The sequence below is a fragment of the Asterias amurensis genome, chromosome 9 (assembly GCF_032118995.1).
Source record: "Asterias amurensis chromosome 9, ASM3211899v1".
Classification (NCBI taxonomy): domain Eukaryota; kingdom Metazoa; phylum Echinodermata; class Asteroidea; order Forcipulatida; family Asteriidae; genus Asterias; species Asterias amurensis.
In genome coordinates this window covers 22,629,176-22,653,367 of record NC_092656.1, presented here as the reverse complement: position 1 = coordinate 22,653,367, position 24,192 = coordinate 22,629,176, and the positions used below count along the sequence as shown (strand labels likewise).

Here is a 24,192-nt window from a genome sequence, read left to right as displayed (position 1 = left end):
AATAACAAACCTTTCAAAATTTGAGCTCAATTGGGCGTCGAAGTTGCGAGATAATAATTGAAGAAAAAACACCCTTGTCACACGAGAATGTGTGCTTTCAGATGCTTGATTTCGGGACCCTTAATATTCTAACACTGAGGCCCCGAAATCAAATTAGTAGAAAATTACTTCTTTCTCGAAAACTACGTTACTTCAGAGGGAGCCGTTTCTCACAATGCGTTATACTATCAATCTCTCCCCATTACTCGTTACCAAGTAAGGTTCTGTGCTAATAATTGTTTTGAGTAATTACCAATAGTGTCCCACTGCCTTTAAAGATAGTGATCCACGACGTCCTTCGTCTAAAGCCCGGTTCATATTTCCTGCAAATGCGAAGCGAATTTTGACGTCACTCGGCTGTTTTCGCAGCGATAGTTTGCAGGAGTTGAGCACAGTTGTGACGTCAAAATCCGTATCGCATATAATATTCGCATTCAGTCACTACACATGCCGTTCGTGGCGCAGCGCACCAGACTAGACTTTGACGTGGCGTGACGTCACTGTAGTACTCTACTCTTGCCAAGTCACAGCGTGTTTTGCGGACACAGCTGGAGGTTTGTGTGTCCCATTGAATAGGATATCATTAAACGGAGAGCAACTTCTTGGTTTATTATAGGCCCTCCACATTTACATTTATGTTATTTGTATGGCAAACGTTGAATGGTTTCAGCCTTTTTGTCTCTTGTGGCAATTTATGTATACTCATGCCCCCCAAATAAAACAATGACTTTTAACTGCTGCGCTGGCGAAAACCAGGTTGCCCCTAAAAATTGAAAGTGCATAAAAGAAGCAAGCCTTTTACACATGAAAACATTTATCATTCGGGAATAACAGGAATGCCTTGAGGAGACATTTATTGCCATTTCACGCGAGTTGTCCACCCACACACGAGGCTGTATATTTCAGGCGCACTTGTGGGTGCATTATCATCATTTGAACGCTTGCTTTCTTCCGTTATACAGGGTGAGGGGGCCCTTAGCAGGGAATTCTCTTGGAGCAGAAAATTGTCATTCATGAAATCCCCATAAGGTTGAAACAACAGGCGAGGCATTGAAGTGCGCTGACTCTATGGCCCTGTTCGAACTAACGGCTTTGGTCTTGGATTCGGCTTCACGCTCCGTCTTCCCATCCGATGCCTTAAGCACGTACGCAAAGCCCGCGCACTTGTAAAAACAACCACGGGCCAAGCTAGCCTGAGCCGAATCTGTAGCCGTTGCCGTGGTTTCGAAAAGGGCCTAGGTATATACTCTAGTTAGTATAGGCAATATTCTATAACAGCGATTAGGGGCCAGACTAATATCCTTGGCGCAGTCTCTCTGTGTCTGGCATCGCTTGCTCTGTTTTTGTTGTTATTGTTAGCAAAATATTGTTTGTAATATGCTTGTAATATAAAGCCTTTGCGATGTGATATTAAATTTATGAATCCTTGGACTATTTAATCTGACGTTGTCTGGCAGGTCATGTGTTGACATTCCTGACTGGGACAATTATGTCTAGTTCATTAACTGAATGAAAAATCAACATGGCCTCTCAGCGAAGGACTTTTAAAGGAATTTGTGTGTAAAGGACACTGCGATAACGTTCAATGCAACACTCACGCCTGGGTGCCATACTCTGACTAAATGTGTTATCGATATAAACCGTCTGGCCTTTCATGCTCTTTAAATGGCTTAATCAATGAACCTGAAGCCATTAATACCTCAACATATAAACCCTGAGGACGACTACTTGTTCCATTTAAATTGTAACTGATTGTATGGGTATTGTCAATTGTGTGTCATTGTCATTGTCATTGCATTTTTCCCGTGTTTAGCAGAAAGAAAAGGGTTTTGAACGAGGTTTTTAAAACTTCAAAACTGAAATGTTCCCCCTGCTCTTTCTCCAGGCTGCAATGATATGTTTTAACCAAATACATTTCCATGGTCCTCCAACTGTTTTGATGTAGCAACAGCAACATCCCATTAGATTTGTGTGCATAAGCAAGTTCTTGGTTTGCCATATTTAAACTGTAAAATGCTACCTCCATCTTGGACATGTTCCTTGCATTCAATACCCGCAATGATTAATATCTTTCGTCATATAAAAAGGAGCCAGACTTGTTCTTCTTCAAGCCTCGGTTTGGGTTCATTGTTTTGAATTGGAGAAAATCATGATGGCTGCATCATAGTACAAGTATATGCCTCTTGGATCCCCTTTGTCGCCGTATTCGGTTTGGATGCGTTGCAAGGTCACAAATTGGTTTAATTTTGTGTTTTCTTTTGTTTTTTTAATCAAATATTTTAAACCGCTATTGTTTTTTGTTACACAGCTTTTCCTGGTGGATAATTGTGCGGACGAATGGCGGATAGCAATGACGTGGTCACGTATTTCCCTCATCACATGTGAACTCATAGTGTGTATAATCCATCCTGTTCCAGGAGCCTACTATTTCGAATGGACAGCCGAATTTGCGTACACACACGACCCGAGAAAGGCCACGGCCGACATAGATATAATTCTCTCGATCCCAATGTTTCTAAGACTCTACCTGATATGCCGTGTGATGCTGTTGCACAGCAAACTGTTCACAGACGCCTCGTCGAGAAGCATAGGCGCCCTCAACAGAATAAACTTCAACACTAGATTTGTACTGAAAACTCTAATGACGATATGTCCTGGAACAGTATTATTGGTGTTCACTGTCACGTTATGGATTATAGCGAGTTGGATTCTCCATGTATGTGAAAGGTAAGTTTCCTCTGGACCTTTTTTACGAAAGAACAAAACCACGTGGCTAGATTTGACACCGAGTGCCTCAGTCAGTCGGAGCCAACACTGGAAACCTTTATTTGTAAGAGAAGGTCCCTTACAAACGTACAAATACGTCATGGTACTCGACAGTATAATATGCAGCGCCCTCAAGAGGCTGAATGGCAATAGTATACAAACAAGTTGCCATAGGGGGTTATTATGTTAATCATGTAAGGCTATAGTGCGTAAATCGCTCGCCTCTCACCAAAGTGACCCCGGTTCGATTTCCGGTCGGGGCCAATATGTGAGTTGAGCTGTGCGTTGGTTCTCTGCTGTGCCATCCGATTTTCCTCCCTTATTTTCGATACGTGCACTGGGTTCTTTTACATGCGTTACACAACACATTATAAAGTGTGCAACAAAGGTCGCCCTTTCAGTCATGATATCATTTACCCACTGTGCAATATCATAACCATGTTTCGCTACTTGTGATTCCACACTTGGGATTTTGATCAATTGTTGCAAATGAGACTTGTAGAGTGGTATCATTTATTTCCTTCTGGAGTGGTGATTGTTATGTTTTGCTCCAGGGTGACAAATTATCGTTTTCCTGCGGAAATTCAAACTAGGCGAAGTTAAGAAAAATAAATATCGATTTGGAAATTAGATTTTACGTTTGGTGAATAATCTGGTATTGGTATTTGTTTCATTGATGCGAGCCTAACGTGCACTTCTGACGTCACACTTCGAGGCTCGTGAGTTACGCCAGAGAGTGGCCTCAAGCCTAGGTCGATCCCTCTCCAAAATCACCTTTCGCCTTCATTCATTGGTAGACGACCGAAAGTGCAGCTGCCAAAACGTCACCTCGGACCAATCAAAACACATACGGAATGAAATTATAGTATCCATTTTAAATAAATGGTTCTGATAAGCAAGTTACCTGTCTGTATCCTTGCAGATAAAGATAGGGTACAAGTCTATATGATATTAGACTTCTAGACAACTAGCGCCCTCTGGAGCCATTTCTGATTAGCTCTGTGCAGCCGTGTAACCATGTCATCTCTCAATTATGTGCATGCGCCGTCACAGTGATGGCAATTTATATTTCGTATATGACTATGCTGTCATGGGACGAGATGAAATTCTGATGGAAAACGCACACCCGCGGAACTCTCCGAGTGAGAAATTCGTGTGTCGCTGGTGTTGAGTTCCATCTTGCCGTACAATATGATCACACCGTCTAGAATGGGACACGTTATACAGACAGGTACCGAGGCTCGCTGGGGCTGCATCATGGTTAAAAATGGATGAAGGCTATAAAAGAACGTAACGCGCCGTCCCTATACTAGAACCCATGGGACACGGTGCGGACACATTTACCCTTGGAGTTTTTTCTCTACAGATCCGACGGCTATTTTATCTTGGTATCGATGCAACTTTTGTTATTGGGTGCCAGTGTCATTTACGTTTGGGTGAGCATTGAGCCCATATTGCGTCCTAGATACTGGTGGGTGTATATTTGGCATGGAATATTATGTATGTAGGTCGGGGCCAGCAGCCATTTTGGTTTTTAGGGTTAACTTTGAAAGAGGAGTGCACAAACACTTATTTGAAAAATAACCAGTATATAGTACGTAGAGTAAAAAACCGCAAATAATCCAGAGCAAATCTTAGTAATTTTGCTGCTAATAATTAGCAAACGAGGTCAAAGTCCGTAAATTGTTATTACAGTATAACAGTATAGCCTCTTTGCCCATCATATTTTTAAGTGGATATTGCTATTTATGAAGGCCAATATTCGTAATATGTTCCTCGTCTATAATTCTTATGTGGAACTTTCACGGGCCTGCCATAAGCACTTTGAATAATTCCCTAGAGCGTTTCCTTTCTTGCGACAATGTTGATGATGTGCTTGAATTGCTTGACTCAGTTTGAGTGAAGAGCTCTTGAATTTTTAAATAGTGTCCGTAATTACGCGTTGAAATGCCTTTGACCTCATTTTTAAAACACAGGTGGACTTTTAAGAGATACACGGAAAGGGGTTAGCACAAATCGGGGAAAAGAAAATCATATTGGTTTTTTTATCTGAGACTTCTTTTTTGTACATCATTGTATTGCATCCATGAGTTTCAAGTTAACCTATTGTAATCGAAATTGAGGATAGACTGGAAAAAGTCTGCACCATTTCACAAATGACGTACATTGTACATTGTAAAGTACGCTCGAAAAAAACAACTGAAATTGGCCATATTGAGGTTTTGAAAAGTATACAATTCTAATTGCTGGCATAGAATGAATTTAGACTTGTGTCTTTAACAAACAAAAAATTTCAAGGGAAGGATTGTTCGGGTTTCTACTTTTTCTTCAGCTAAACACATTACAGAAATGTTTGTTTTGTTGAACAAGAAGAAACAGCCTACAAACGAGTTACCGTAGTATCAAACTGAATAAATCTACTGAAAGAAAATGTTTTCTCATATTGATGCATAGCAGCATTGTCTGTAAGTTGAGCCTTAGCGTCGTATGTATATTAGTTGGCTTCCATCCAGACTTATGAACAAATCCAGACTGAAACCCTGCGTGGATTTTGCAAACATATATTCATTAATTCATGTGCCTTCAAACTGCGCCCTGCACAATCAACACCCATTGATCGGGCTCTCTCTGTACGGCCAAACCGTAAAATCTACATTTTTAAAGACACTGGACACTATTTGTAATTGTCAAAGACCAGTCTTCTCAATTGGTGTATCTCAACATATGCATAACATAACAAACCTGTAAAAATTTGAGCTCAATCGGTACTCGAAGTTGCGAGATATAATGAAAGAAAAGACACCCTTGTCAAACGAAGTTGTGTGCTTTCAGATGCTTGATTTCGAGACCTCAAAATCTAGTTCGGAGGTTTCGAAATCAAATTCGTGGAAAATTACTTCTTTCTAGAAAACTACGTTACTTCACACACCGTTTTGTACTATCAACCTCTCTCCATTACTCGTTTGTCAAGTAAGGTTTTATGCTAATAATTATTTTGAGTAATAACCAATAGTGTCCACTGCCTTTAAACAAAGATGCAGAAAACATTCGTCGGAGTGGCATCAACGCAGAAAAAAGAACAACAAATCTAGTTATATGTATTCATGAGGATAGAAGACGGGTTTATTCGAGTTGCAATGATAAGGTTCAATCTGATGCCTCGCATTGCTTCGACGAAGAGGTGTGGACTCTAACAAGAACCAAGATGGGAAAATCGATCTCTGTTTTGTTCTAGGGATGATGCAGATTAAATAAACATGTATTTAAAAGAGGCCGGGGCCTGCTAACTGATGTCTCTCGGCACTCATCCCTCCTCTTTGACGAAGGTAACCTTGTATCCTGGGAACAGACATACAGGACTAGGTCCACCTCGGGAGTTACTCTCCTATAACGTCAATTTTAAATTGACGCTGGGTTGTTTCTAACTCTACCTCTCTTTCTCTCGGCATATAGCATCTTGCTAGACATAATTTCTGGCGAGTAATTGAATTACTGGAACGACAAAGCGAGACAATCAATTTCTCCCGTTTTTTTTTTTTTTTACTCGGCACTGAAGTGTCTGGAATTTAGGCTTGATAAAAAAGAAATTCCCCAAATTCATCGAGTTTGTTTGTTGTCTTGACACATTTGCTGGAATTATCGGTCACACAAGATGTGTTTTTCTTTGACTATTGATGTACCATTGAAAGTGGACTATAATTTGCACCACTGGAACGATTTAGTGACGTAATGTCAGCATCCAGGACAAGCATTTTGCTTCCAACAGTTTTCGTAAATAATATCAATTGTCGGCAACAAACATGACAAAGGCATATGACAAGATTTGCAATCGTTCAAATTTGTTTCTATCTTCCATGAAGAATTGCCTTCTTTTTTTCGGGGGGGGGGCTGGTAATATTGATAACGCATCCATTATTACAATTATTAGTGTCAACAACAAGATGAATAGGAAACAAGAAAAAAATGTTTAGTTTTAGATGTGGGAGGAAAACTCCAAAGGGGGAAGCCTATGCACTCAGGTGGGGACTGCACAGTCACCGTGGTCAAGTGATTGGACTGCAGGACTTGCAATCATAAGGGTGTGGGTTCGAATCCTCAGCTAACCGCTGATTTCACACTGACTAGAATAAATATTGTCGTCTAGCTGAATCATAATTTCTTGATTTGTGCAATTCATAATCATAGACGTTAAACCAATGTTTGTATGAGAGAGATCGGATGTTGCCAGCTGGGTGTTTATATCTCCTTGTGGGAGTTTGCCGAGTTCCCTTGATGGGAAGATCATCTAAACGAAAAACAAAATTCACATGCACGGTTCCAGTCTGGTGTGGTGTGGGATTCGAACCAGGGTCCACAGAGGTGAAAGGCAGGGAAAGAAACCACTGAGTCAATCTGATCCCTTGTTAACGTTGACGCATGCAAGAACAGTTCGTACGACAATATGAATTAAGCAGTAATAAGTTAAGCCTCCTTAAAGGCAGTGGACACTATATTGGTAATTACTCAAAATAAGTATTATCATAAAACCTTACTTGCTAACGAGTAACTGGGAGACGTTGATATTTGCGAGGAACCTCTCCCTCTGAAGTGACGTAGTTTTCGAGTAAGGAGTAATTTTCCACGAATTTGATTTCGAGACCTAAGAATTAGATTTTGAGGTCTCGAGATCAAGCATCTGAAAGCACACAACTTCGTGTGACAAGGTTTTTTCAATCTTTCATAGTTATCTCGCAACTTCAACGACCAACTGATCTCAAATTTTCACATTTGTTTGTTATTGTATGCACATGCTGAGGTACACCAAGTGAGAAGACTGGTCTTTGACAATTACTTATAGTGTCCAGTGTCTTTAAGCCCAGACACAGTGGCTTACCGAGTGTCTAGTCTTAGAGGGATGCAGCTGTAGGCTACATTGTAAGCATTAGAGAATTGATTGTGATGATAATGATCAGGAAAGTACTTGTCTATTTAAGCCAAAAGTTAAATTGCCGTTAAGATGTCATAAACGATAATTTTGCTTGACTTAATGACCACAATTAGAGAGATGTCACGTTTGGCCTTCATTTGCTTTAGGGTTCGACCGTATTAAGCATCACGGGGGCCTCCCATATAGCACACTTCTCATTCGTAAGACCATGTAATGACAAGGGTCAGGGAAATAGCTTTACCTCTAAATGAACCGCAGGTACACTACTATTTTACTAAACTAAATTGTCATCTTCCTCGAGAAGTAGCTTCGTCTCTAAACTGAACACACATGCATATGGACATATTGTGTATTGTTATGGATCAGTGGTTCACAGTTACATTACATTTCTTAGTTGCAGTCCATTGGCTTCCCGAAGGACGGCACAACTCACCTAGAACGTTTCAAACTGTGCCGCCAATTTTGAGTTAATTGAAAATCGTTCTGAATGACGTTCTGAAGTGAAGGCCATTCCGTCAGGTACGTCTTGAGATTTAAAACATAAGATATCAGCTCAAACTCTAGCCCCCAGTGTTCCAGATTGAGTGATGTTCAGCATGTTCTACAGACCTTGCCATTGTTGATGCGCCGGTTGCTATGGCCGGCCAAATGCTATATAGCAAAACAATCAATTGTGTTAAGACAAACTGTGACCAAATTCGTTACTTTCTGTGAGGATACATGAGCTGAAATACATGATGATTTGTTGAGTGTTTTTGATTTGTATTTATGGCTTTCCATGGCAAAAACTCAGACCGTGACGTTGCAAAAGAAAGGCCAGATAAAGGGCAAATAAGCCGTTTGAGATCACCTCTGCGTGGCTCCCAGTTCAGCTGTGTGATAAATGCACCATAAAACATGAACATTACCAGCCTATTATTTACATTCCACTATTGCTGCCTCTGTTTTGGGCCTGCAGTATAAACTAAACCGATCTATAAATTAGTTGAGGCAACACCTTCTCATCTTCTCCAATTTATGAAAAATTTTCTCTAATGCTCTTTTAAAACGTGCACTCGTTTCCACGTGCTATCTCTACCATGTTAACAATCTGACCCTAGATTAGGATGTATAACTAGCATGGTGCATGACGCATGGTAATGCTATTAGACGTTGCCATCAGATGGAAATGGTATCAACTAGTCGGGATTATACAGTAAGTTTGTTACTGTCTTGGGGGAAACGAGTGAGGACTGACGCAATGTAATCACATTGGGCTATTACGGCTGGTTACAGTGCGCCTTAAGGTATGCACATTTTGCCAACCCGGTGATACTTTGGGTGATATCTATGCCGTTAGGTGTTGGGTTAAAATGTAGACGAGCAGGGCCCAAGTTCATTGAGCTGCTTGTAACTAAAAACAAACAGAAGCTCAGAACAATACAAGTATGCTTAACAGAATAAGGGTAGCAGTCAAAATGGTTGTGTATTTCCATGGGAGCTGAGACTGTTTTAGGAATGAATATATCAATTTTGTTTTGTGTTAATAAACGCCAATACCATTAACATTACAACACTTATAAACATGAGGACCTTTTGTTTTTCGCTCGCCGATTTACACATTTTTCCAATCGTCATCATCTTTGGATTTAAGATATTCAAACAAAACATTTCCCACTCGCTACAAATAGTATAAGAACACAATCACAAGTATCATGCATACTGTTTGTCTTTTATTTTGGAATACTCAAACAAATTAAATTTGTAATTTGATTGGATAATATTTAAAAAAAATGATGATTAAATAAAGTATGGTCCTGCTCCACATGAGTTTGCCATGCATGAAGTACACGTCACGTATCCATACGAAAGCCCTACACCAACCGTATAGTGCGTTGCCATAGTAACTTCCTAATGTGATTGTGTTGGGATTCACGGATTCTTAATTCCGCGGGAAGAAAAAAAACTAGATTTTGTTCGACTTTCTCGGCAGTAAATTGGGGAATGAATCTAAGCTTTCCTACCCATCACGTTCTTTCCCATCACCCGGCAGCTCTTTAATTGTGTTAAGTTCCAAACGGGGCTGAAACAACGTGCGCCACAAACCGGTAAATCTTCAACTCGTCTGTATGTAGAGTTGTACGAGGAAATAGGTACTCGACTTTGAAGGCTGAATAATAATTTCTGAATTTCTTAAGGGTATCAACTTGGCTGATCCCCGTACACAGGTATTAGTTTTCTATAATAATATTATAGCGATCGAATATCTCAGTTACTTGGGTGACTTTTATACCTGAATGGTATAGCCGGTTACGAAGCTCTCAGTTCTGGGCCCGATTTCATAAAGCCAGTAAGCATAAAAACTGCTAATAAGAATCAATAAGTCTCCACAAAAACAATCCGATAACTCCACGGTAGTAGAATATAGAAGCACAGTTCTCTAAAGAACAAACTCTACTTGGCAAGTAGATACACACACGGTGTTTACGGCAAACCAAATATATATTGATACCTCACCATGCCATGCCCCAAACCCTATGAAAATATACAGGATCAGGTCACCAGCCGAAATAACATTGAGTTTGCTTTGTTTTGGCTTGGTCCCCGGGTCAAATTTCGCTTAGCAAAGAATCGTTCAAGCAGTATTTTCTGCTAAACAGTTTTAATGTGCCTTTTCGTTGATACTTCCATACTATTTAATATTATTATCTGTATTGTAAAATAGCATTGTTTATTGGTTGCATTTTGTTTATGAATTATCGTTATGGCTTTGTACTGTTTTCTTGAAGTAAGAAAATAAACTTGAGTTTGAACTGAATAATGCGTGGTCTGATCCTGGCCGCTATATAGCGTCGTTTCGTGAACTCTGTGGAGCGCGACCCAATCGAAATGCAGCTAGAGCAAATATACGCTCCGTCGGAACTGTGCGACATAATTTCGCCTCATTCCAACCGCTTGTTATTAGCCAAGGAGGTGTGCTAGATCGTATATAGCCTTCGTCCGGAATTACTTTACAAATTAGCCGTTGTATGCCGCTGGGTTTCTCAAGGAATAGACGCCGGTAATGCAGATTTTTCAAATTAGTTTCAGCTGGGAGATGTTTTTCTCTGATATTTTCTTTAGCCAATATGAGTTGTTCTTATTGGTGTTTTCTTTTTCAATCTCAGCAAAAATATTGATGTAATATACGAGTCTTGGCTTTGTGGTGGAATGGTTTTTTTCTATACTTGTGCAGTTGATCTTATTAATTTTAGTTTACATCATTGGCCTAATTAAAACAACTCCCAGGTCGGTGAAAGATATACGTGGCAGGCTATGGGCGGTGAGGGGGCTGGCACTGATGATACATCAAGGCACATTCGTGATTTCGTGGACATTTGGATTATTCTGCAAAGAGAGGCCATAACGCAGTGAAGAATAAGAAAGGATACCCGGCCTCGTTCTCTTTGATTGATCTTTATAGATTTGCACGAACTTTTCTCCACTGAGAAAGGGGCTTTTAAAATGCAGGAATAATAAAGGTAGATGACGCGTCTATTGCGAGAAAAATAAAATAAAAATTTGTTGAACACCAATAGCACCACTTCATTTCCATGAAACAGTTAATACCTTTTAGACGGTCTTTGAATGGCATACTGTTTTTTGTGTGAACATGGGTTCCACAATGCACAATCAGATTGACATTTTAAACTCATCGTTTCATCCGACTGCTCGTGTCCTTTTCATTCGAATTTTTGTTTACAACAACTGTCATTTGAGACTTTTATTCGCATTTTTTTTTCTTCTAAGATTGGGTTGCATGTTTAGTTCTCCCTTTTAAGGTAGGTTGCCATCGTCAATAATAAAAATAGGATCTGGGGGAAGTCCGTGAGGTCCCACGCAGAAGCCAATCTTGCATTATTGCGATATCAATGATTTGCCATGTAGGTTAATAATCACGATATGGAGGGGGGGGGGCAATGAACCGATGTATGGCAAGATATGGATTGTATTAAAGAACGTGATTGAATCACTGCGTCTAACTCTATACGAATACAAATATTTGCCAATCTTCACTGGGAAATGAGACATTGCCGTGGCTCGATGCTGTCCTCATCACGCAACATAAAGACCCTGGAATGGGGGGCAATTGCGCCAGATATTCAGCTGCCATTGACGCTCGGCCATCGGATATGACCATATCGATGCGACGCTAATTGGGAAAGAGACTGCCCGAAATCGAATATCTTGCTCAGCTATTCGGCTTGTACCCGTTTAGGTATACATTTCCCATCAGACAAGTGTAACTGTGTGTACAAAAAACAAAGGGTACCTGAACTGGGTTCCTCGGTGTGTGGGTGTATGGCGAGTGGATACAGTGCGGTTTATACGTGTTGTAGACCACGCACGATATGCGTATCGACATCTAGGCCTGAGGACATAAAAAGGCTCATATTTTTCGACAAACTCGCCATGAGTGGTGCGGCTGCCCCTCTGCTGAGTTCACTTCAAGCACTCGATGGGCCTCAGACTGTTTTACACCGCAGCGAGGGGTTTTGTATTGTAACACTGCCAATTCCTGTCTTGAGATGAGACTACGTTTATTTCAAAATGATTGCAACGCAGTCTCCTATAACTCAAGCCAGGAATTGGCAGTTCAGTTCACGGTACAAAACCCCTCACTGCAGTGTAAAAACAAAACCTGCAACCCGTAAACCAGTAACCCTAAGGGTCAATGGTATTTTGTCTATTCTCGTCGAATTAAAGTCAAAGACTGTCACTCCGTTCACATTACCCATGGTTTGGTTCGATTTGTGCGCCCACTGATTGACAACGCTGTGAAGCCGTAATTAACTTGTAACTCGTTCATTACTTTAAGGGTTCTATTTAGAGGATAAGGAAATGACAGTCAATGCTTCCTGTTGCCCTTTGTATATTTACAATGTTGAAAGTTTTCAAGGTTTTAGACTCTAGGCAAGAAATCTTCAGACATGACAGCATGTGCCTGATATTTTAAAATTTGCCGAAAGTATAGAAGCGTACGTTGTATGAATTTGTATGTTTTCCTATTTACACGGTTGTACCTGAGTTCCTTTTCTAGGTTGATAAGTGTCAAAAACCAGAATCATGGTGTATCCTAATATAACATAACAAGCCTGGGAAAATTTGAAGTTGCAAATAATGAAAGGGTGAAAAAAGCAACAGGAGACTTTGGAACGCTAGGTGGCAGCAGACTTACCAGGTAAATGTTCATTGTTTACGTAGTTCTGAGCACATTACCGAGAACATTTAATTTTACCTGGTAAGTCTGCTGCCACCAAGCGTCCCAAAAGTCTGCTAATGTTGGACAGAATTATGTGCTTTTAGCTGGTAAGTCTGCTGCCACCAAGCGTCCCAAAAGTCTCCTATTGTTGGACAGAATTATGAGGTTTCAGATGCCCGAGAAAGGAAAGCGTTTTTGTTTGAAACCCTTCTCAGATTCAAATGAGTAAAAATTGCCTCTTTCGCTTCGACAATATTACTTCAAGGTCAAAGGTTGGTTATGGACTTGGGCTCTTGACGTATTACTCGAGCCTTGAAATGTGACGTCATTTGTTCAGGCTAGCATTATTATCGATTCATTCTTTTTGGCGTCAGAGAGGGCGCCATTTATGCATTTGACACTTGCTGAAACTGTTGTCAGAATTAGTTGGTGTCACGGCTTGGGACTTATTCAGGTACACCGCAACTTCCCGATACATGTATATAAAGTAATCCATATTCGAAGTCATTAGTGGTATCTTTTAATTAAGGTTTTAACAAGAGTGTGGGAGCAATAGACTAACAGTGATCGATTAGAATAAGCAGTATCCCCACTGCTAATTCCCTCTTCCATGCAAACAGTTAATGGGGTATCATCAGTAGAATACTGTCCACTGCTTGTATACAAGGCTTGTGAGATATCCAGGTTGATTAGGTGATGGTCAGCCTACTGTAGAGCCTGTCCAACCACGCATAATTTACGCAGAGACCAGCACGTGCAACTTTTTACCGTTAGTAATTAATTCTAAATTGCATCTCGTTATTACGAAGGTGTAAGACAATAAGCGCAACGACACCAACGAACTTTGTTGTGACTGATACAAAAACACAATGATACCAGCGCAATGACATCAGCGAACTTTGTTGTGACTGATACGAAAACACAATGACACCAGCGCATTGACACCAGCGAACTTTGGTCTAAATGATGCAAAAACGCAATGACACGAGAGCAATGATACCAACTACCTTTTTTTTTTCTTTTTTTTTACTGGTACACCAGCACATAAACTCAGCGAACGTTGTTGTAACTGATTCGAAATCACAATGACACAAGTGCAAAGACAGACACAAAATTATAGTGCCAATGATTGTCTATGTAAATATGAGAGAAGGCCCACATGGAGTGCACTCGTATCGGCAGAGCAAGTCTGTGATGTTTTTTATGCTGCTGTTGTACTGGCACTATCTTGGGATTTGACATTCAATAAACTTTGTTGGGAGATTGTGTTTAAAGGTCGACATTGGATTTCTCGGTTTATAGATAATGTTTATACTAGAGTTCCGTTGACATAAGGCAAATGTTATTGGCATTTTGTATGAACTCGTAACTACTAGGGCAAACATTTTAATTTTGAGCTTATTTTTAAGGACCAATCGAAATGAAGCAAACTGTATAAGAACTTTGCAAGATGTTACATAATCTGTGCAGTATCCGCTGCTGAAACATAGGATTCGAACTGCCTCTAGCCACCGGGCAATCTCAGTGGTCTCGTTGGTACGACACTGCTCGTGAATTGCAAAGGTTGTGCGTTCGATTCCCAACTTAGTAATATGCCTGTGATTTTATTTTTACAGAACTCAGGAAAGTACTGATAATACAGTGCTTACATTACATTTATTTATTTATTTATTTATTTATTTCTTGTTTATCCTGGGAAATCCATTCAGTAAGAAAAACTCACTGATCTCCCATGGATCCCAGCTAATAACAAACTACAGAAGTGAACTTAATATAAAAATATTACAAATTTACACAGAAAAACATTGCACATTACATCGGTGTATATAATAGTTCAAACCAAAATGAATGTTCTTTATCAACGATGCACAATTTAACACATCTATATATACGGACTGCAAACTTTTGTAAAATATTGAATATCATTGTCTAAATAAATGATTGGATGGATACCTTATATTTATGGATTAGGTTCCCCGATCGATACACACTGGCACGGATTTGCTTACAAAACAAAATGTTAATTTTAGCGAGAAGGTTGCACGCCCCGAGGGGATAGTATTTGTTAACCACTGCATCCACCCATCGGTGGCCATTTTGGATGTGATTGACTACTGGACCTTTACTTAAAGACATGCTACGACTTTTGTTACTCGCAACAAAACTGTTAACTATTCAATTTTAGAAATAATTATGTCTGTATCCGACAGGACGTAATCGTAGATATGGAAAGGTTTGCGGTAACACCAATCAATTATTTAGGGGCAATTATCTTATGTTCTCTGAATCAAGCAGGACTAAAATCAATGAAGATGTTTCATTTTTAATGTAGTTTTAGAATGCAAACAGTCAAAATTACTTTCCACATTTTCCGTGTAAAGGTATGGGCATATATTTTTTTTCCCATTTTTTTTCTTCTTTACTGTAATGCTGATTTTTTAAGCCACATCATAAGCAAAGATACAATTAAAGTGAATACAATAATGTGAGAGTTTTAAAGACACTGGACAATTTTGGTAGTTGTCAAAGACTAGTCTTCTCAGTTGGTGTATCTCGAATTTGAGGTCTCGAAATCAACTATCTAAACGCACACAACTTCTTGTGACAAGGGTATTTTTTCTTTCATTATTATCTCGCAAGTTCGATGACCGATTGAGCTCAAATTGTCACAGGTTTGTGATTTTAAGCATATGTTGAAGTACACCAACTGTAAAGGCTAGTCTTTGACAATTACCAATAGTGTCCACTTCCTTTAAGCCTTAGCGTATTTCACGGGTTAGCAGAAAAACTGGGCGGCCATATTGCGTGTTTACCGTAGGTTTGCATTGTGACGGTAAACACCGGAAGGTTTCGTTTGCAGCACTATGAAATAGAAATTGCACAGTAAGCACAAAATCGGCCGCTAAGCAGCGCTATGAAATTTGGCCCTGATCTCTGGCCGCAGCATTCGCGAACGGATACCAATCCTGAGAAGTCTGAAAACGACTCATGCATGAATCGTGTTTCAGATTCACATGGTTTGAGGTGAAAACATTACACAAACCGTAGGGAATCCTTTCTCAAAATAGCTTACATTATCAACAGTTGCAGTTTTTCTCACCAAGTAAAGTTTGATGACGGCGATCAGAGCATACTGATCGAAACGTCGAGTTGAAATCATCGGTTCTTGGTGCACCCCCAACTCATTTAGATATTATCATTACACGGTGTTACCGCAAACCCTTACTCTATCGTATTTTCACCGAACAAAGTTTCAAATCCTACTTAAAGTTTGATGGTCAATATTTTGTTGGAGTACTTTATCATTCTACCTTTAATCAGAAAACAAACTCATAATGCATTACAATTTATTTAACCTTTTCCAATGTTTTTATTTCAGATATCACGATCCAGACAATGGTGAGATACTCAACGCGATGTGGATCGTCTCAATTACATTCCTATCTATTGGCTACGGGGACATGGTACCAAATACTTACTGTGGGCGGGGAGTTTCGGTTATTACAGGTATAATGGTAAGTATCTTGTTTTTAAAACCGGCTCAGACCGGATTAGTCTAATCCGGTCATGACTAATAAGTTCTAACTGCACGTCTGCCGCTGGTGTGGATCTTGAAAAAAGTTCAAGTGTATATAATTATACAATTTGAAACGCAATCCAATTTTTAAGTGGAATTTGAAACGCTTACATATGAATACATGTTGCGTTTCAAGTTGCATTAATCCGGCGCGTAAAGTTGTTTTCCTGCCGTCGGTTTCACAAAGAGTTAGGACTCGTCTTATCTCGAGTTAGGACGAGTGACGAGTAACTCGTCCTAACTTAGGATTAATCTTAAGGTCTGCATGCTACAGTGCAGGACTGGAACTCGTCCTAAGTCCTAAGATTAATCTTAAGTTAGGAAGAGTTTTGTGAAATCGACACTGTCCTGAACGTTTTTGGTGAAATCAATCTTGATTTTGTACCACCCAAACTATCGGACCCATATCACCATTTCGACAGTTGTTTAAATATTGTACCACCTATAAGCTATCGGACCTTTATCAACATTTTGTACCACCTAAAACTATCGGGCTTCTAGTTGTTGACACTTTGTACCACCAAAACTATTGGACCTCCATCAACTTAAAACAGTTGTTTACACATCTTGTACCACCTTTTCAACAGTTGTTGAAACATAATTCATTACCTATTGCACTTTGGTGAAATTGCAGCGCCCCATTTCGTATCTCTTGCCTTTGTGCTCTACGCTGTGGCTTTCTATAAAACTGGCTGGCTATGACGCGATGAAGCGAAATCGGGTAAAACTCTTAACCTCACTTTGGGGACAAAAACAACGGGTTTCTCCAAGCAGAAGAAGGTCTAGTTCTCTTATAGTCACAAGTGTCCTCCGTAACCATAGTAACGATTCTGATGATTAGAAATAGCGGCCCCACTGTATCAAAAAAACATTTTTTTATAAGACATCGCTGTTTAATTAAAATAGGTAATTAAGTCCATGTTTACCTGTCGCGGGGCCCAAACTGGATGATTGATTAGTAGGTGGTGAACCAAATAATCTTAATCTAGTTAGGTGAGAATGCATCGCGAAGTAAGTCTTTACCAGGGTTGTCCTTGAAGGAGTAGATCGAAATGGAACTGGTCGTAGTTAATGGAATGGGATGGCGAAAAAGATGTATAAGATGGAAAAACGTATGTCCTGTATTCATTTCCAGACATAATTATTACCATTCCAGCAGTTAAAGCAATCGCACAACATCGGTAAACAGTAGTGTCCTAAGGCTCACACTTTGTGTATCACGATTTATATATAAAATAACAAACCTGTGAAAGTTTAGGCTAAATCGGTCATCGGAGTCGGGAGAAAGTGACAGGAAAACCCACCCTTGTTTCTCACTTCTCACTCATATAACGAGTGACATAATAAGTTGAAGCATTTGATTATGCATATGATCTGAAAGCACACAAAGTAATGCATTATTCTCTTGCAAGTTCGATGACCAGTTGCGCCAAATTTTTCAGAGGTTTGTTATTTGATGCTTTTGTAGGGACACAAAGAGTGAGAATACTGGTCTTTGACAATTTACCAAAGGTGTCCAGTGCCTTTAAACCGTGCCGAGTTGCAACACATGATGTCTATGCGTTTGATTGAATTGGTCGAGGGTGCCTGGAGCGTATTATTATAACTAGTTATGAGCTTGTGGACGGTTGCATTAATGTCACGATGGCCCCGCCAGCATGGCACAGAACCTTGTTCAAGTTCACGAAATGACAATCTTGACTGATTATCTGACATTGTTGTGCCCCCTTTCGACGGAACCTACCACGGAACCCAAACTCAAATCTCCCTTGAGAACTTGTTCGCAAACAAAAAAATAAGACAAAACGAGTTTCATTTTTAAAATTACAACATCAACCTTTATTTTTACTAATTCAATAACGAATGTTAGATTCCCAGCAAAAATCTGAATTTTTCATCAAATTGTTTTTTCATGATGATGACTATCTGATATTGTATTTCAAGTGAACAGCTATCGAAACCGAGGTTGTGGTGGTCCCTCGGTAATTTTACAAAAATTTGTATCAATTACCGCCATTACCAAAATGGGAACTTCTGACATTTGGGGACGTTAACCAGATCTAGGTCAATATAAGACCCCAATCAAGTTATTTTGGAAGACTGTTCACTGCCAGAAGCTGTAAATGGATACCTTTTCTATACAACATTGTATTTCGAACCACATTATAGCACATGGGGTACAATTTGAATGTCTGTGACAGCTTCAGAAATGCCATTCCTGTATATACGGATGTGGGCATTTAAACTACGTAGGGTTATGTCACCCGATCGAGACAGCATCGGTTTGTTATATTTGACGATCGCCGTAAAATTACAACTTGTCAGTCGTCATCGCGGGCAGCTGCATCAATAATGCGGCGTGGGCTTCGCGAGAAAGATCGGAGCGAGGGGCCGGCGTTGCCTCGCAATTACATCGGCTGTCTTACCAGTAAATTACTCTTGTACAATTGAATTATGATGTGGCGAGGGATATCTCGTAAGCCAACTAAACAGACCTTCGATTGCTGCAACCAACGACACTTGATCTTTAAAACACGAAATTAATTGTTATACCCACTCACCCCCCCCCCCTCCCCCAAGTGCGGAGTGCATGTGATTCAACATGGATGCCCAAGAGTTCGTTTACATCTTTAATTAATGTATCCATCGCACATGTAAAGGCACCAGATACGCTTGGTCATTGCCTTAGATAATTATTCTCACTTGGTGTATCCCAATATATGCAATATAAAAACCTCAAATTTGGGCTCGGTTCGTCATCCAATTTGCAAGAGAATAATGACAGAACCTTGTTGCATTACGTTGCGTGCTTTCAGATGCATAATAAAAGGCTGCAGCTGAAGTTATTTTATTATTTGAGTGAGAAACTACATCTTTCTCAAAAACTACGTAAATTCTGAGAGAGCCGTTTCTAACAGTGTTTAATAATACTACCAACAGCTCTCCTTAGCTCGTCACCAAGTAAAGTTATTATGCTAACAATTATATTGAGTAAATTGCCAAATCCCTGGCACCTTCAATTATGAAATAGTCTGGATGCCATGGTTGTCCCTATTCATCACACAACGCCCGTTCATATACTCTAGATAAGGATGACGTCATAAATGTGGGTATGAAGTTTTTTTTTCTATATAATAATGACGATGTGGTATTCGGTTGAACAGTCCACCGGGACATTCTGTCGGTTTGCAGCACCATCATTTTCACGCCGCACTCCATGGCCCCGTAGTCTGATACGTCCAACGGGTTTATTGGCCTACTTCTGACGGCGTTTTGGTTGTGTGTGCCGAACGCAACCTAGCCTTTATTTCCTCGCCCTCAGTTCATTTCGTCTAGTGCCCTGTTCGTCCCCAGCGGAAAACGATTCTTTACTTTGGGAGAGGGGAATTCATTGAACAAATTTGTAGTCATTATCGAGAAGGGTTGGTTTCGGGGAAAGAGGAAAGGCACCTTTATTTTCTGTAGAAGGAGAGAGCCTCTGAGGTCATTGATGCCGTGTGTTTGAGACTAGAGTCAATGCAAAGTTATATGGCCGTATACCGAGTATAATCGTAGGGCACCATTATTTGAATTGGTACCCTAATATCCTTGAACGTGTTCATCGCCGAGTTAATAGAGTGCCCCTCCATCTATAGGTGTTCCTCTTGTAGATGATTTTACACATGGCATCACTTGTGCGATATGAAAATCGTCCCCGTTCAAACTAAATGCAGCGGACATCCGTCAAGCTTCGGCCGTGTTTGAAGTGGGCGGTACCCGGACATGGTTGAGGGCTGTCCCGCGGCAGCAATGCGGATAACATACAGATGCTGTCGTGACATGAGTCCCATAAACGTGCTCACAAATTGCACATAGCAAAAGTTTTAAGTCTGGTTTACAAATACGCAAGTCATGGACACCAACGTGTACATGGATTTTAATTGCCAATATTGTTTTCTATGAGTGCAGGAAAGGTTTTATACTGTGTGTTATTCTTCTGTTGTATGCAAGTTCGGCACAAACAAGGCTTAAAGCCACTCTTATAACAGGGCTCCAAAAAGAAACCAATTAAGATTGAAACATGAAAGCTTTGGGTTGGAGAGTAAAAGTGATATTCCTTTTAAAACGGTCTAGATTATGGGATGGAGGGAAACGTACACCAGAAGGAGCTACGTGGGATAAAGCTGCTGAAATGGCTCTTTGTTCTATCTCAATCTCGGCAAAGCAATCGTGTACGGTTGAGAATAATACGAAAGTCTGGTTTCACGAGGAGCAAACCACTGCCACACCGTTCCTTTACGGTACACACTCGATCTATATTGACTTAATTTGGAGCACAATATAGGGCATGGCTTTTAAGAGTATGTCTGTATTAGGGTTTAATATAGCTTGTCTGTATTAATTACCACACCGTACGTGAAATCCTCTACTGCCGTATGCTAGTTTTGTAGGGCTAGGTTAGGATGCAAGCCTTCACAAATCAACTTGCTCACGCGGAACTGTTTTCAAGACAATCTACACGAGGTTGCTCTGCACATCCCCTTTCTCAGGTGATAAAGGCGTTAGAGATGTCATGAATCCATGAAAACAAAACCAGCATATATTTTTTACCAATTTGCTCTTAAACCTCAAGGCAGAATTTACTCGGATCCGGGACCATTGGAGACTAAACAGTTGGAAACTTTGGAACGCTAGGTGGCAGCAGACTTACCAAGTAAATTTCCATTGGTCACGTAGTTCTGAGCACGCGCACTTTACCAAGAACAGTGAATTTGCCTGGTAAGTCTGCTGTTACCTAGTGTCCCCTAGTGTCTCATTGTTTGCCTTGTGGCCCAAAATCTGTCTCAAGATGACCCAGAAATGTGTTAAAGTGGAATCCTAGTTTCCAGCTCAGCCTAACCCGAAGACTGATCGTGGCCCAACTTCATAGAGCTGCTAAGCACAAACATTTGCTTAGCATGAAATTTCTTGATAAAAACAGGGTTACCAACCAAATTTCACACGTGATTTTCAGGATAAGCAATCAACAGCTGAATACCAGTAACAAGCAGTATGCAACAAATGGAAATTTTGCTGGTAATCCTGTTTTAATCAGGGAAGAAATTTCATGCTAAGCAAATGTTTGTGCTTATATGAAATTGGTCCCAGGCCCCAGAGGACCCAGAAATCGGGTTAATTCTGATACGGGGGTTTGTATAGTATAGCATTGGTATCCTTGCCAACATCGCTGTTTTTATATTATTTTGAATAAATATATTTTGTTGTGATTATTACTGCAGACTCACAAACAAATCCCCCTAAATATTTTTTTTAAAATAATTTTTGCACTGTATTTATTTATTTATTTTTTTGGCCCGTTTGTTGGTGGAAAATAGATAGTACTGCGTGTTTACAGTGAGATATGTTGCTTCCTGTGCAGTTATCCTCACAAATTGTGTTGATGCACTTCCTAACGATTGTTTTTGTGACAGGAACTTCCTTCGGCAAAATATTTGATTTAGGATGTGGAACATTTTCAACAGTATTGAGGTCGCATTGAATGCGTTAACTATACACACTGTCTCGTAGGTCAGACGTGAAACTTTAACGCTGCTCCCTAGCTGTATCTACCTGCATTGCATGCCCCATATAATAATTAGGTTTATTCATTCCAAACTGATTAACTAACTTGTTTATGAACTGGTAGTGTAGTAGTCATATTTACCGAACTACAAAAATATACCGGGCCGCCGGCCACTTCCTGCGCCCTCTAACCATTCGTGACGTCAAACCGTATACAGTGCGGACTGAGACTTCGCACATCACGAGGCACGTCGGGATACGGAACACGCGCTTCTCAATCCAAGAGGGGTGGAATATGAATCGTGCCTGCCGTTATTTCCCCGGCAGGTGTTTTCGTTGAATGTGAAATGGACCACTTACCGGCGCTCTGGTCCCCCGCGGGCACGTCGACCCGTACGTGGCAGATCGGAGCAGACGACGTTAAAGCCAGCGATCCCTTCGTCTGGTTCCCGCTTAATGCAACTGATGAGTGCGCCATGGCATCTAATGATGTATTACGCCCAGGGGCGCGTGTTGATGTAGCTCATAAACACAACATCTGATTATTAGCGTTAGTTCGATTCATGTTTCGGATCGAACGTGTTTTGCCCCGAGAGGACGCATGATATATTTGTCACAGGAAACAGGATAAGTAAACGAACTCGCCAAGCATAAAAATAAAGTGTCACAGTCATTCCAACTGAAGAACACCATCAGGGCTTCAGTGCGTGCTGTTTGCCCAATTTCACGTCATTTATGCACTTAATTATGTCCCCTATAAACAGAGTCGGCTATCTGTCAAACTCTTAGTATTTCTGTTCATTCGACTCATATCAAACTGTTTCATTTAATGTGTTTCTTCAAAATAATGTTTTAATCGGTTGACAATTTCTTATGGCTCTTTTGCATTGACGTGATCATGCCGCCGTCCAAGATTTAAAATGATGATGTAAAAAAAAACAAAAAAAAAACGCAAGCTCCAGACACATGATGGACAAATGAGCGACCTTCTTTAACCTCTAGTGGAGGGCGCCGTACTCAAACGACATAATGTGCATAATGTCTTAGTGTGTAAGCACTGCATACTCAGTACTTCCCCGAGCTCTGTGAAAAGAAAATATCACAGGCATATTACACTATTACTATTGTCTACCCTATGACACTGCAATATCGTCCCTCAGTAGAAACTAACATTGTCCGTTTATGAATTCTCACTCTGCTTTTTGTCTTCTTCTTTTTATTCCATCCTTTGTCCAGGGTGCTGGTTGCACGGCGCTTGTTGTTGCTGTTTTAGCGACTAAATTAGAACTCAGCAGAGCTGAGAAACATGTACATAATTTTATGATGGACACACAATTGACGAAAAGGGTAAGTAGAATTATACACCAAGTTTTGCAGGATTAGTACAGAACAAGTATTGCAATGAGTTTTGAGAAATATTTCACGTACTATCAAACAAGCTGTCCATTGTACTTTCCTTTCAGATTTGCCATTGCACGTCTCGTTGAAGTGCTGTTAAGAGAACTTGTTAACTAGTTGATTTTTGATTAACAATGAATAGACAAGTTACCTTTGTCCAAATGTCCAGATTACAGGGCTTGCAATCGCAATGCTATGGGTTTGAATCCTACCAAGCTAACCTGCTGATTTCATAATGACTAGACAAAGTATTATTGTCTACTGAATAACTACTTCTTGATTTGTCCAATTCAAACCCGTAGACGTCAAACCAATGTTAATGTGAAAGAAAATGTTTTTATTCCAGCGTGGCGTTTATAACCCCTTTTTAAATTACACACGCATGACATTTTAAAAAGTCAATTAAACTTTTCTCAGACCGCCAGTAGTCTAATACATAAAATGAGTGAAAAAGGGCGGTCGAATTTGACGTTTCTGCAAAACAGTACCTGGTAAACAAGCAAGCAAATCGTAAATATTATCGTATTATTATTATTTTATAAAAACAAGTGTGGTTGGTAAAGCAAAGAGAATCTGATTGCATATGACGGCAAGAAGCGTGGAGACATCGTCTTTGACTGTTTTTCCCTGGAAAGGTTTAAGACCATTGTCTTCCCCACACTCTCTCGCACTCTACACATCGTAAAACAAAAATAACGTGCTTCCAAAACAAACTTAGCAATA

General features: G+C 40.1%; 1 protein-coding gene across 3 annotated transcripts in view; it reads left to right on the top strand.

The window, feature by feature from the left end:
- The window catches only part of LOC139941447 (small conductance calcium-activated potassium channel protein 2-like), a 183,675-nt gene that overhangs the window by 122,871 nt on the left and 36,612 nt on the right, over positions 1–24,192 (top strand). For all 3 annotated transcript variants that reach the window (XM_071937944.1, XM_071937943.1, XM_071937945.1), the window contains 3 exons: positions 2,348–2,766; positions 16,333–16,468; positions 23,308–23,418. In XM_071937944.1, the coding sequence (XP_071794045.1) occupies positions 2,348–2,766; positions 16,333–16,468; positions 23,308–23,418 (666 nt within the window). The remainder of the gene's footprint in view (positions 1–2,347; positions 2,767–16,332; positions 16,469–23,307; positions 23,419–24,192) is intronic.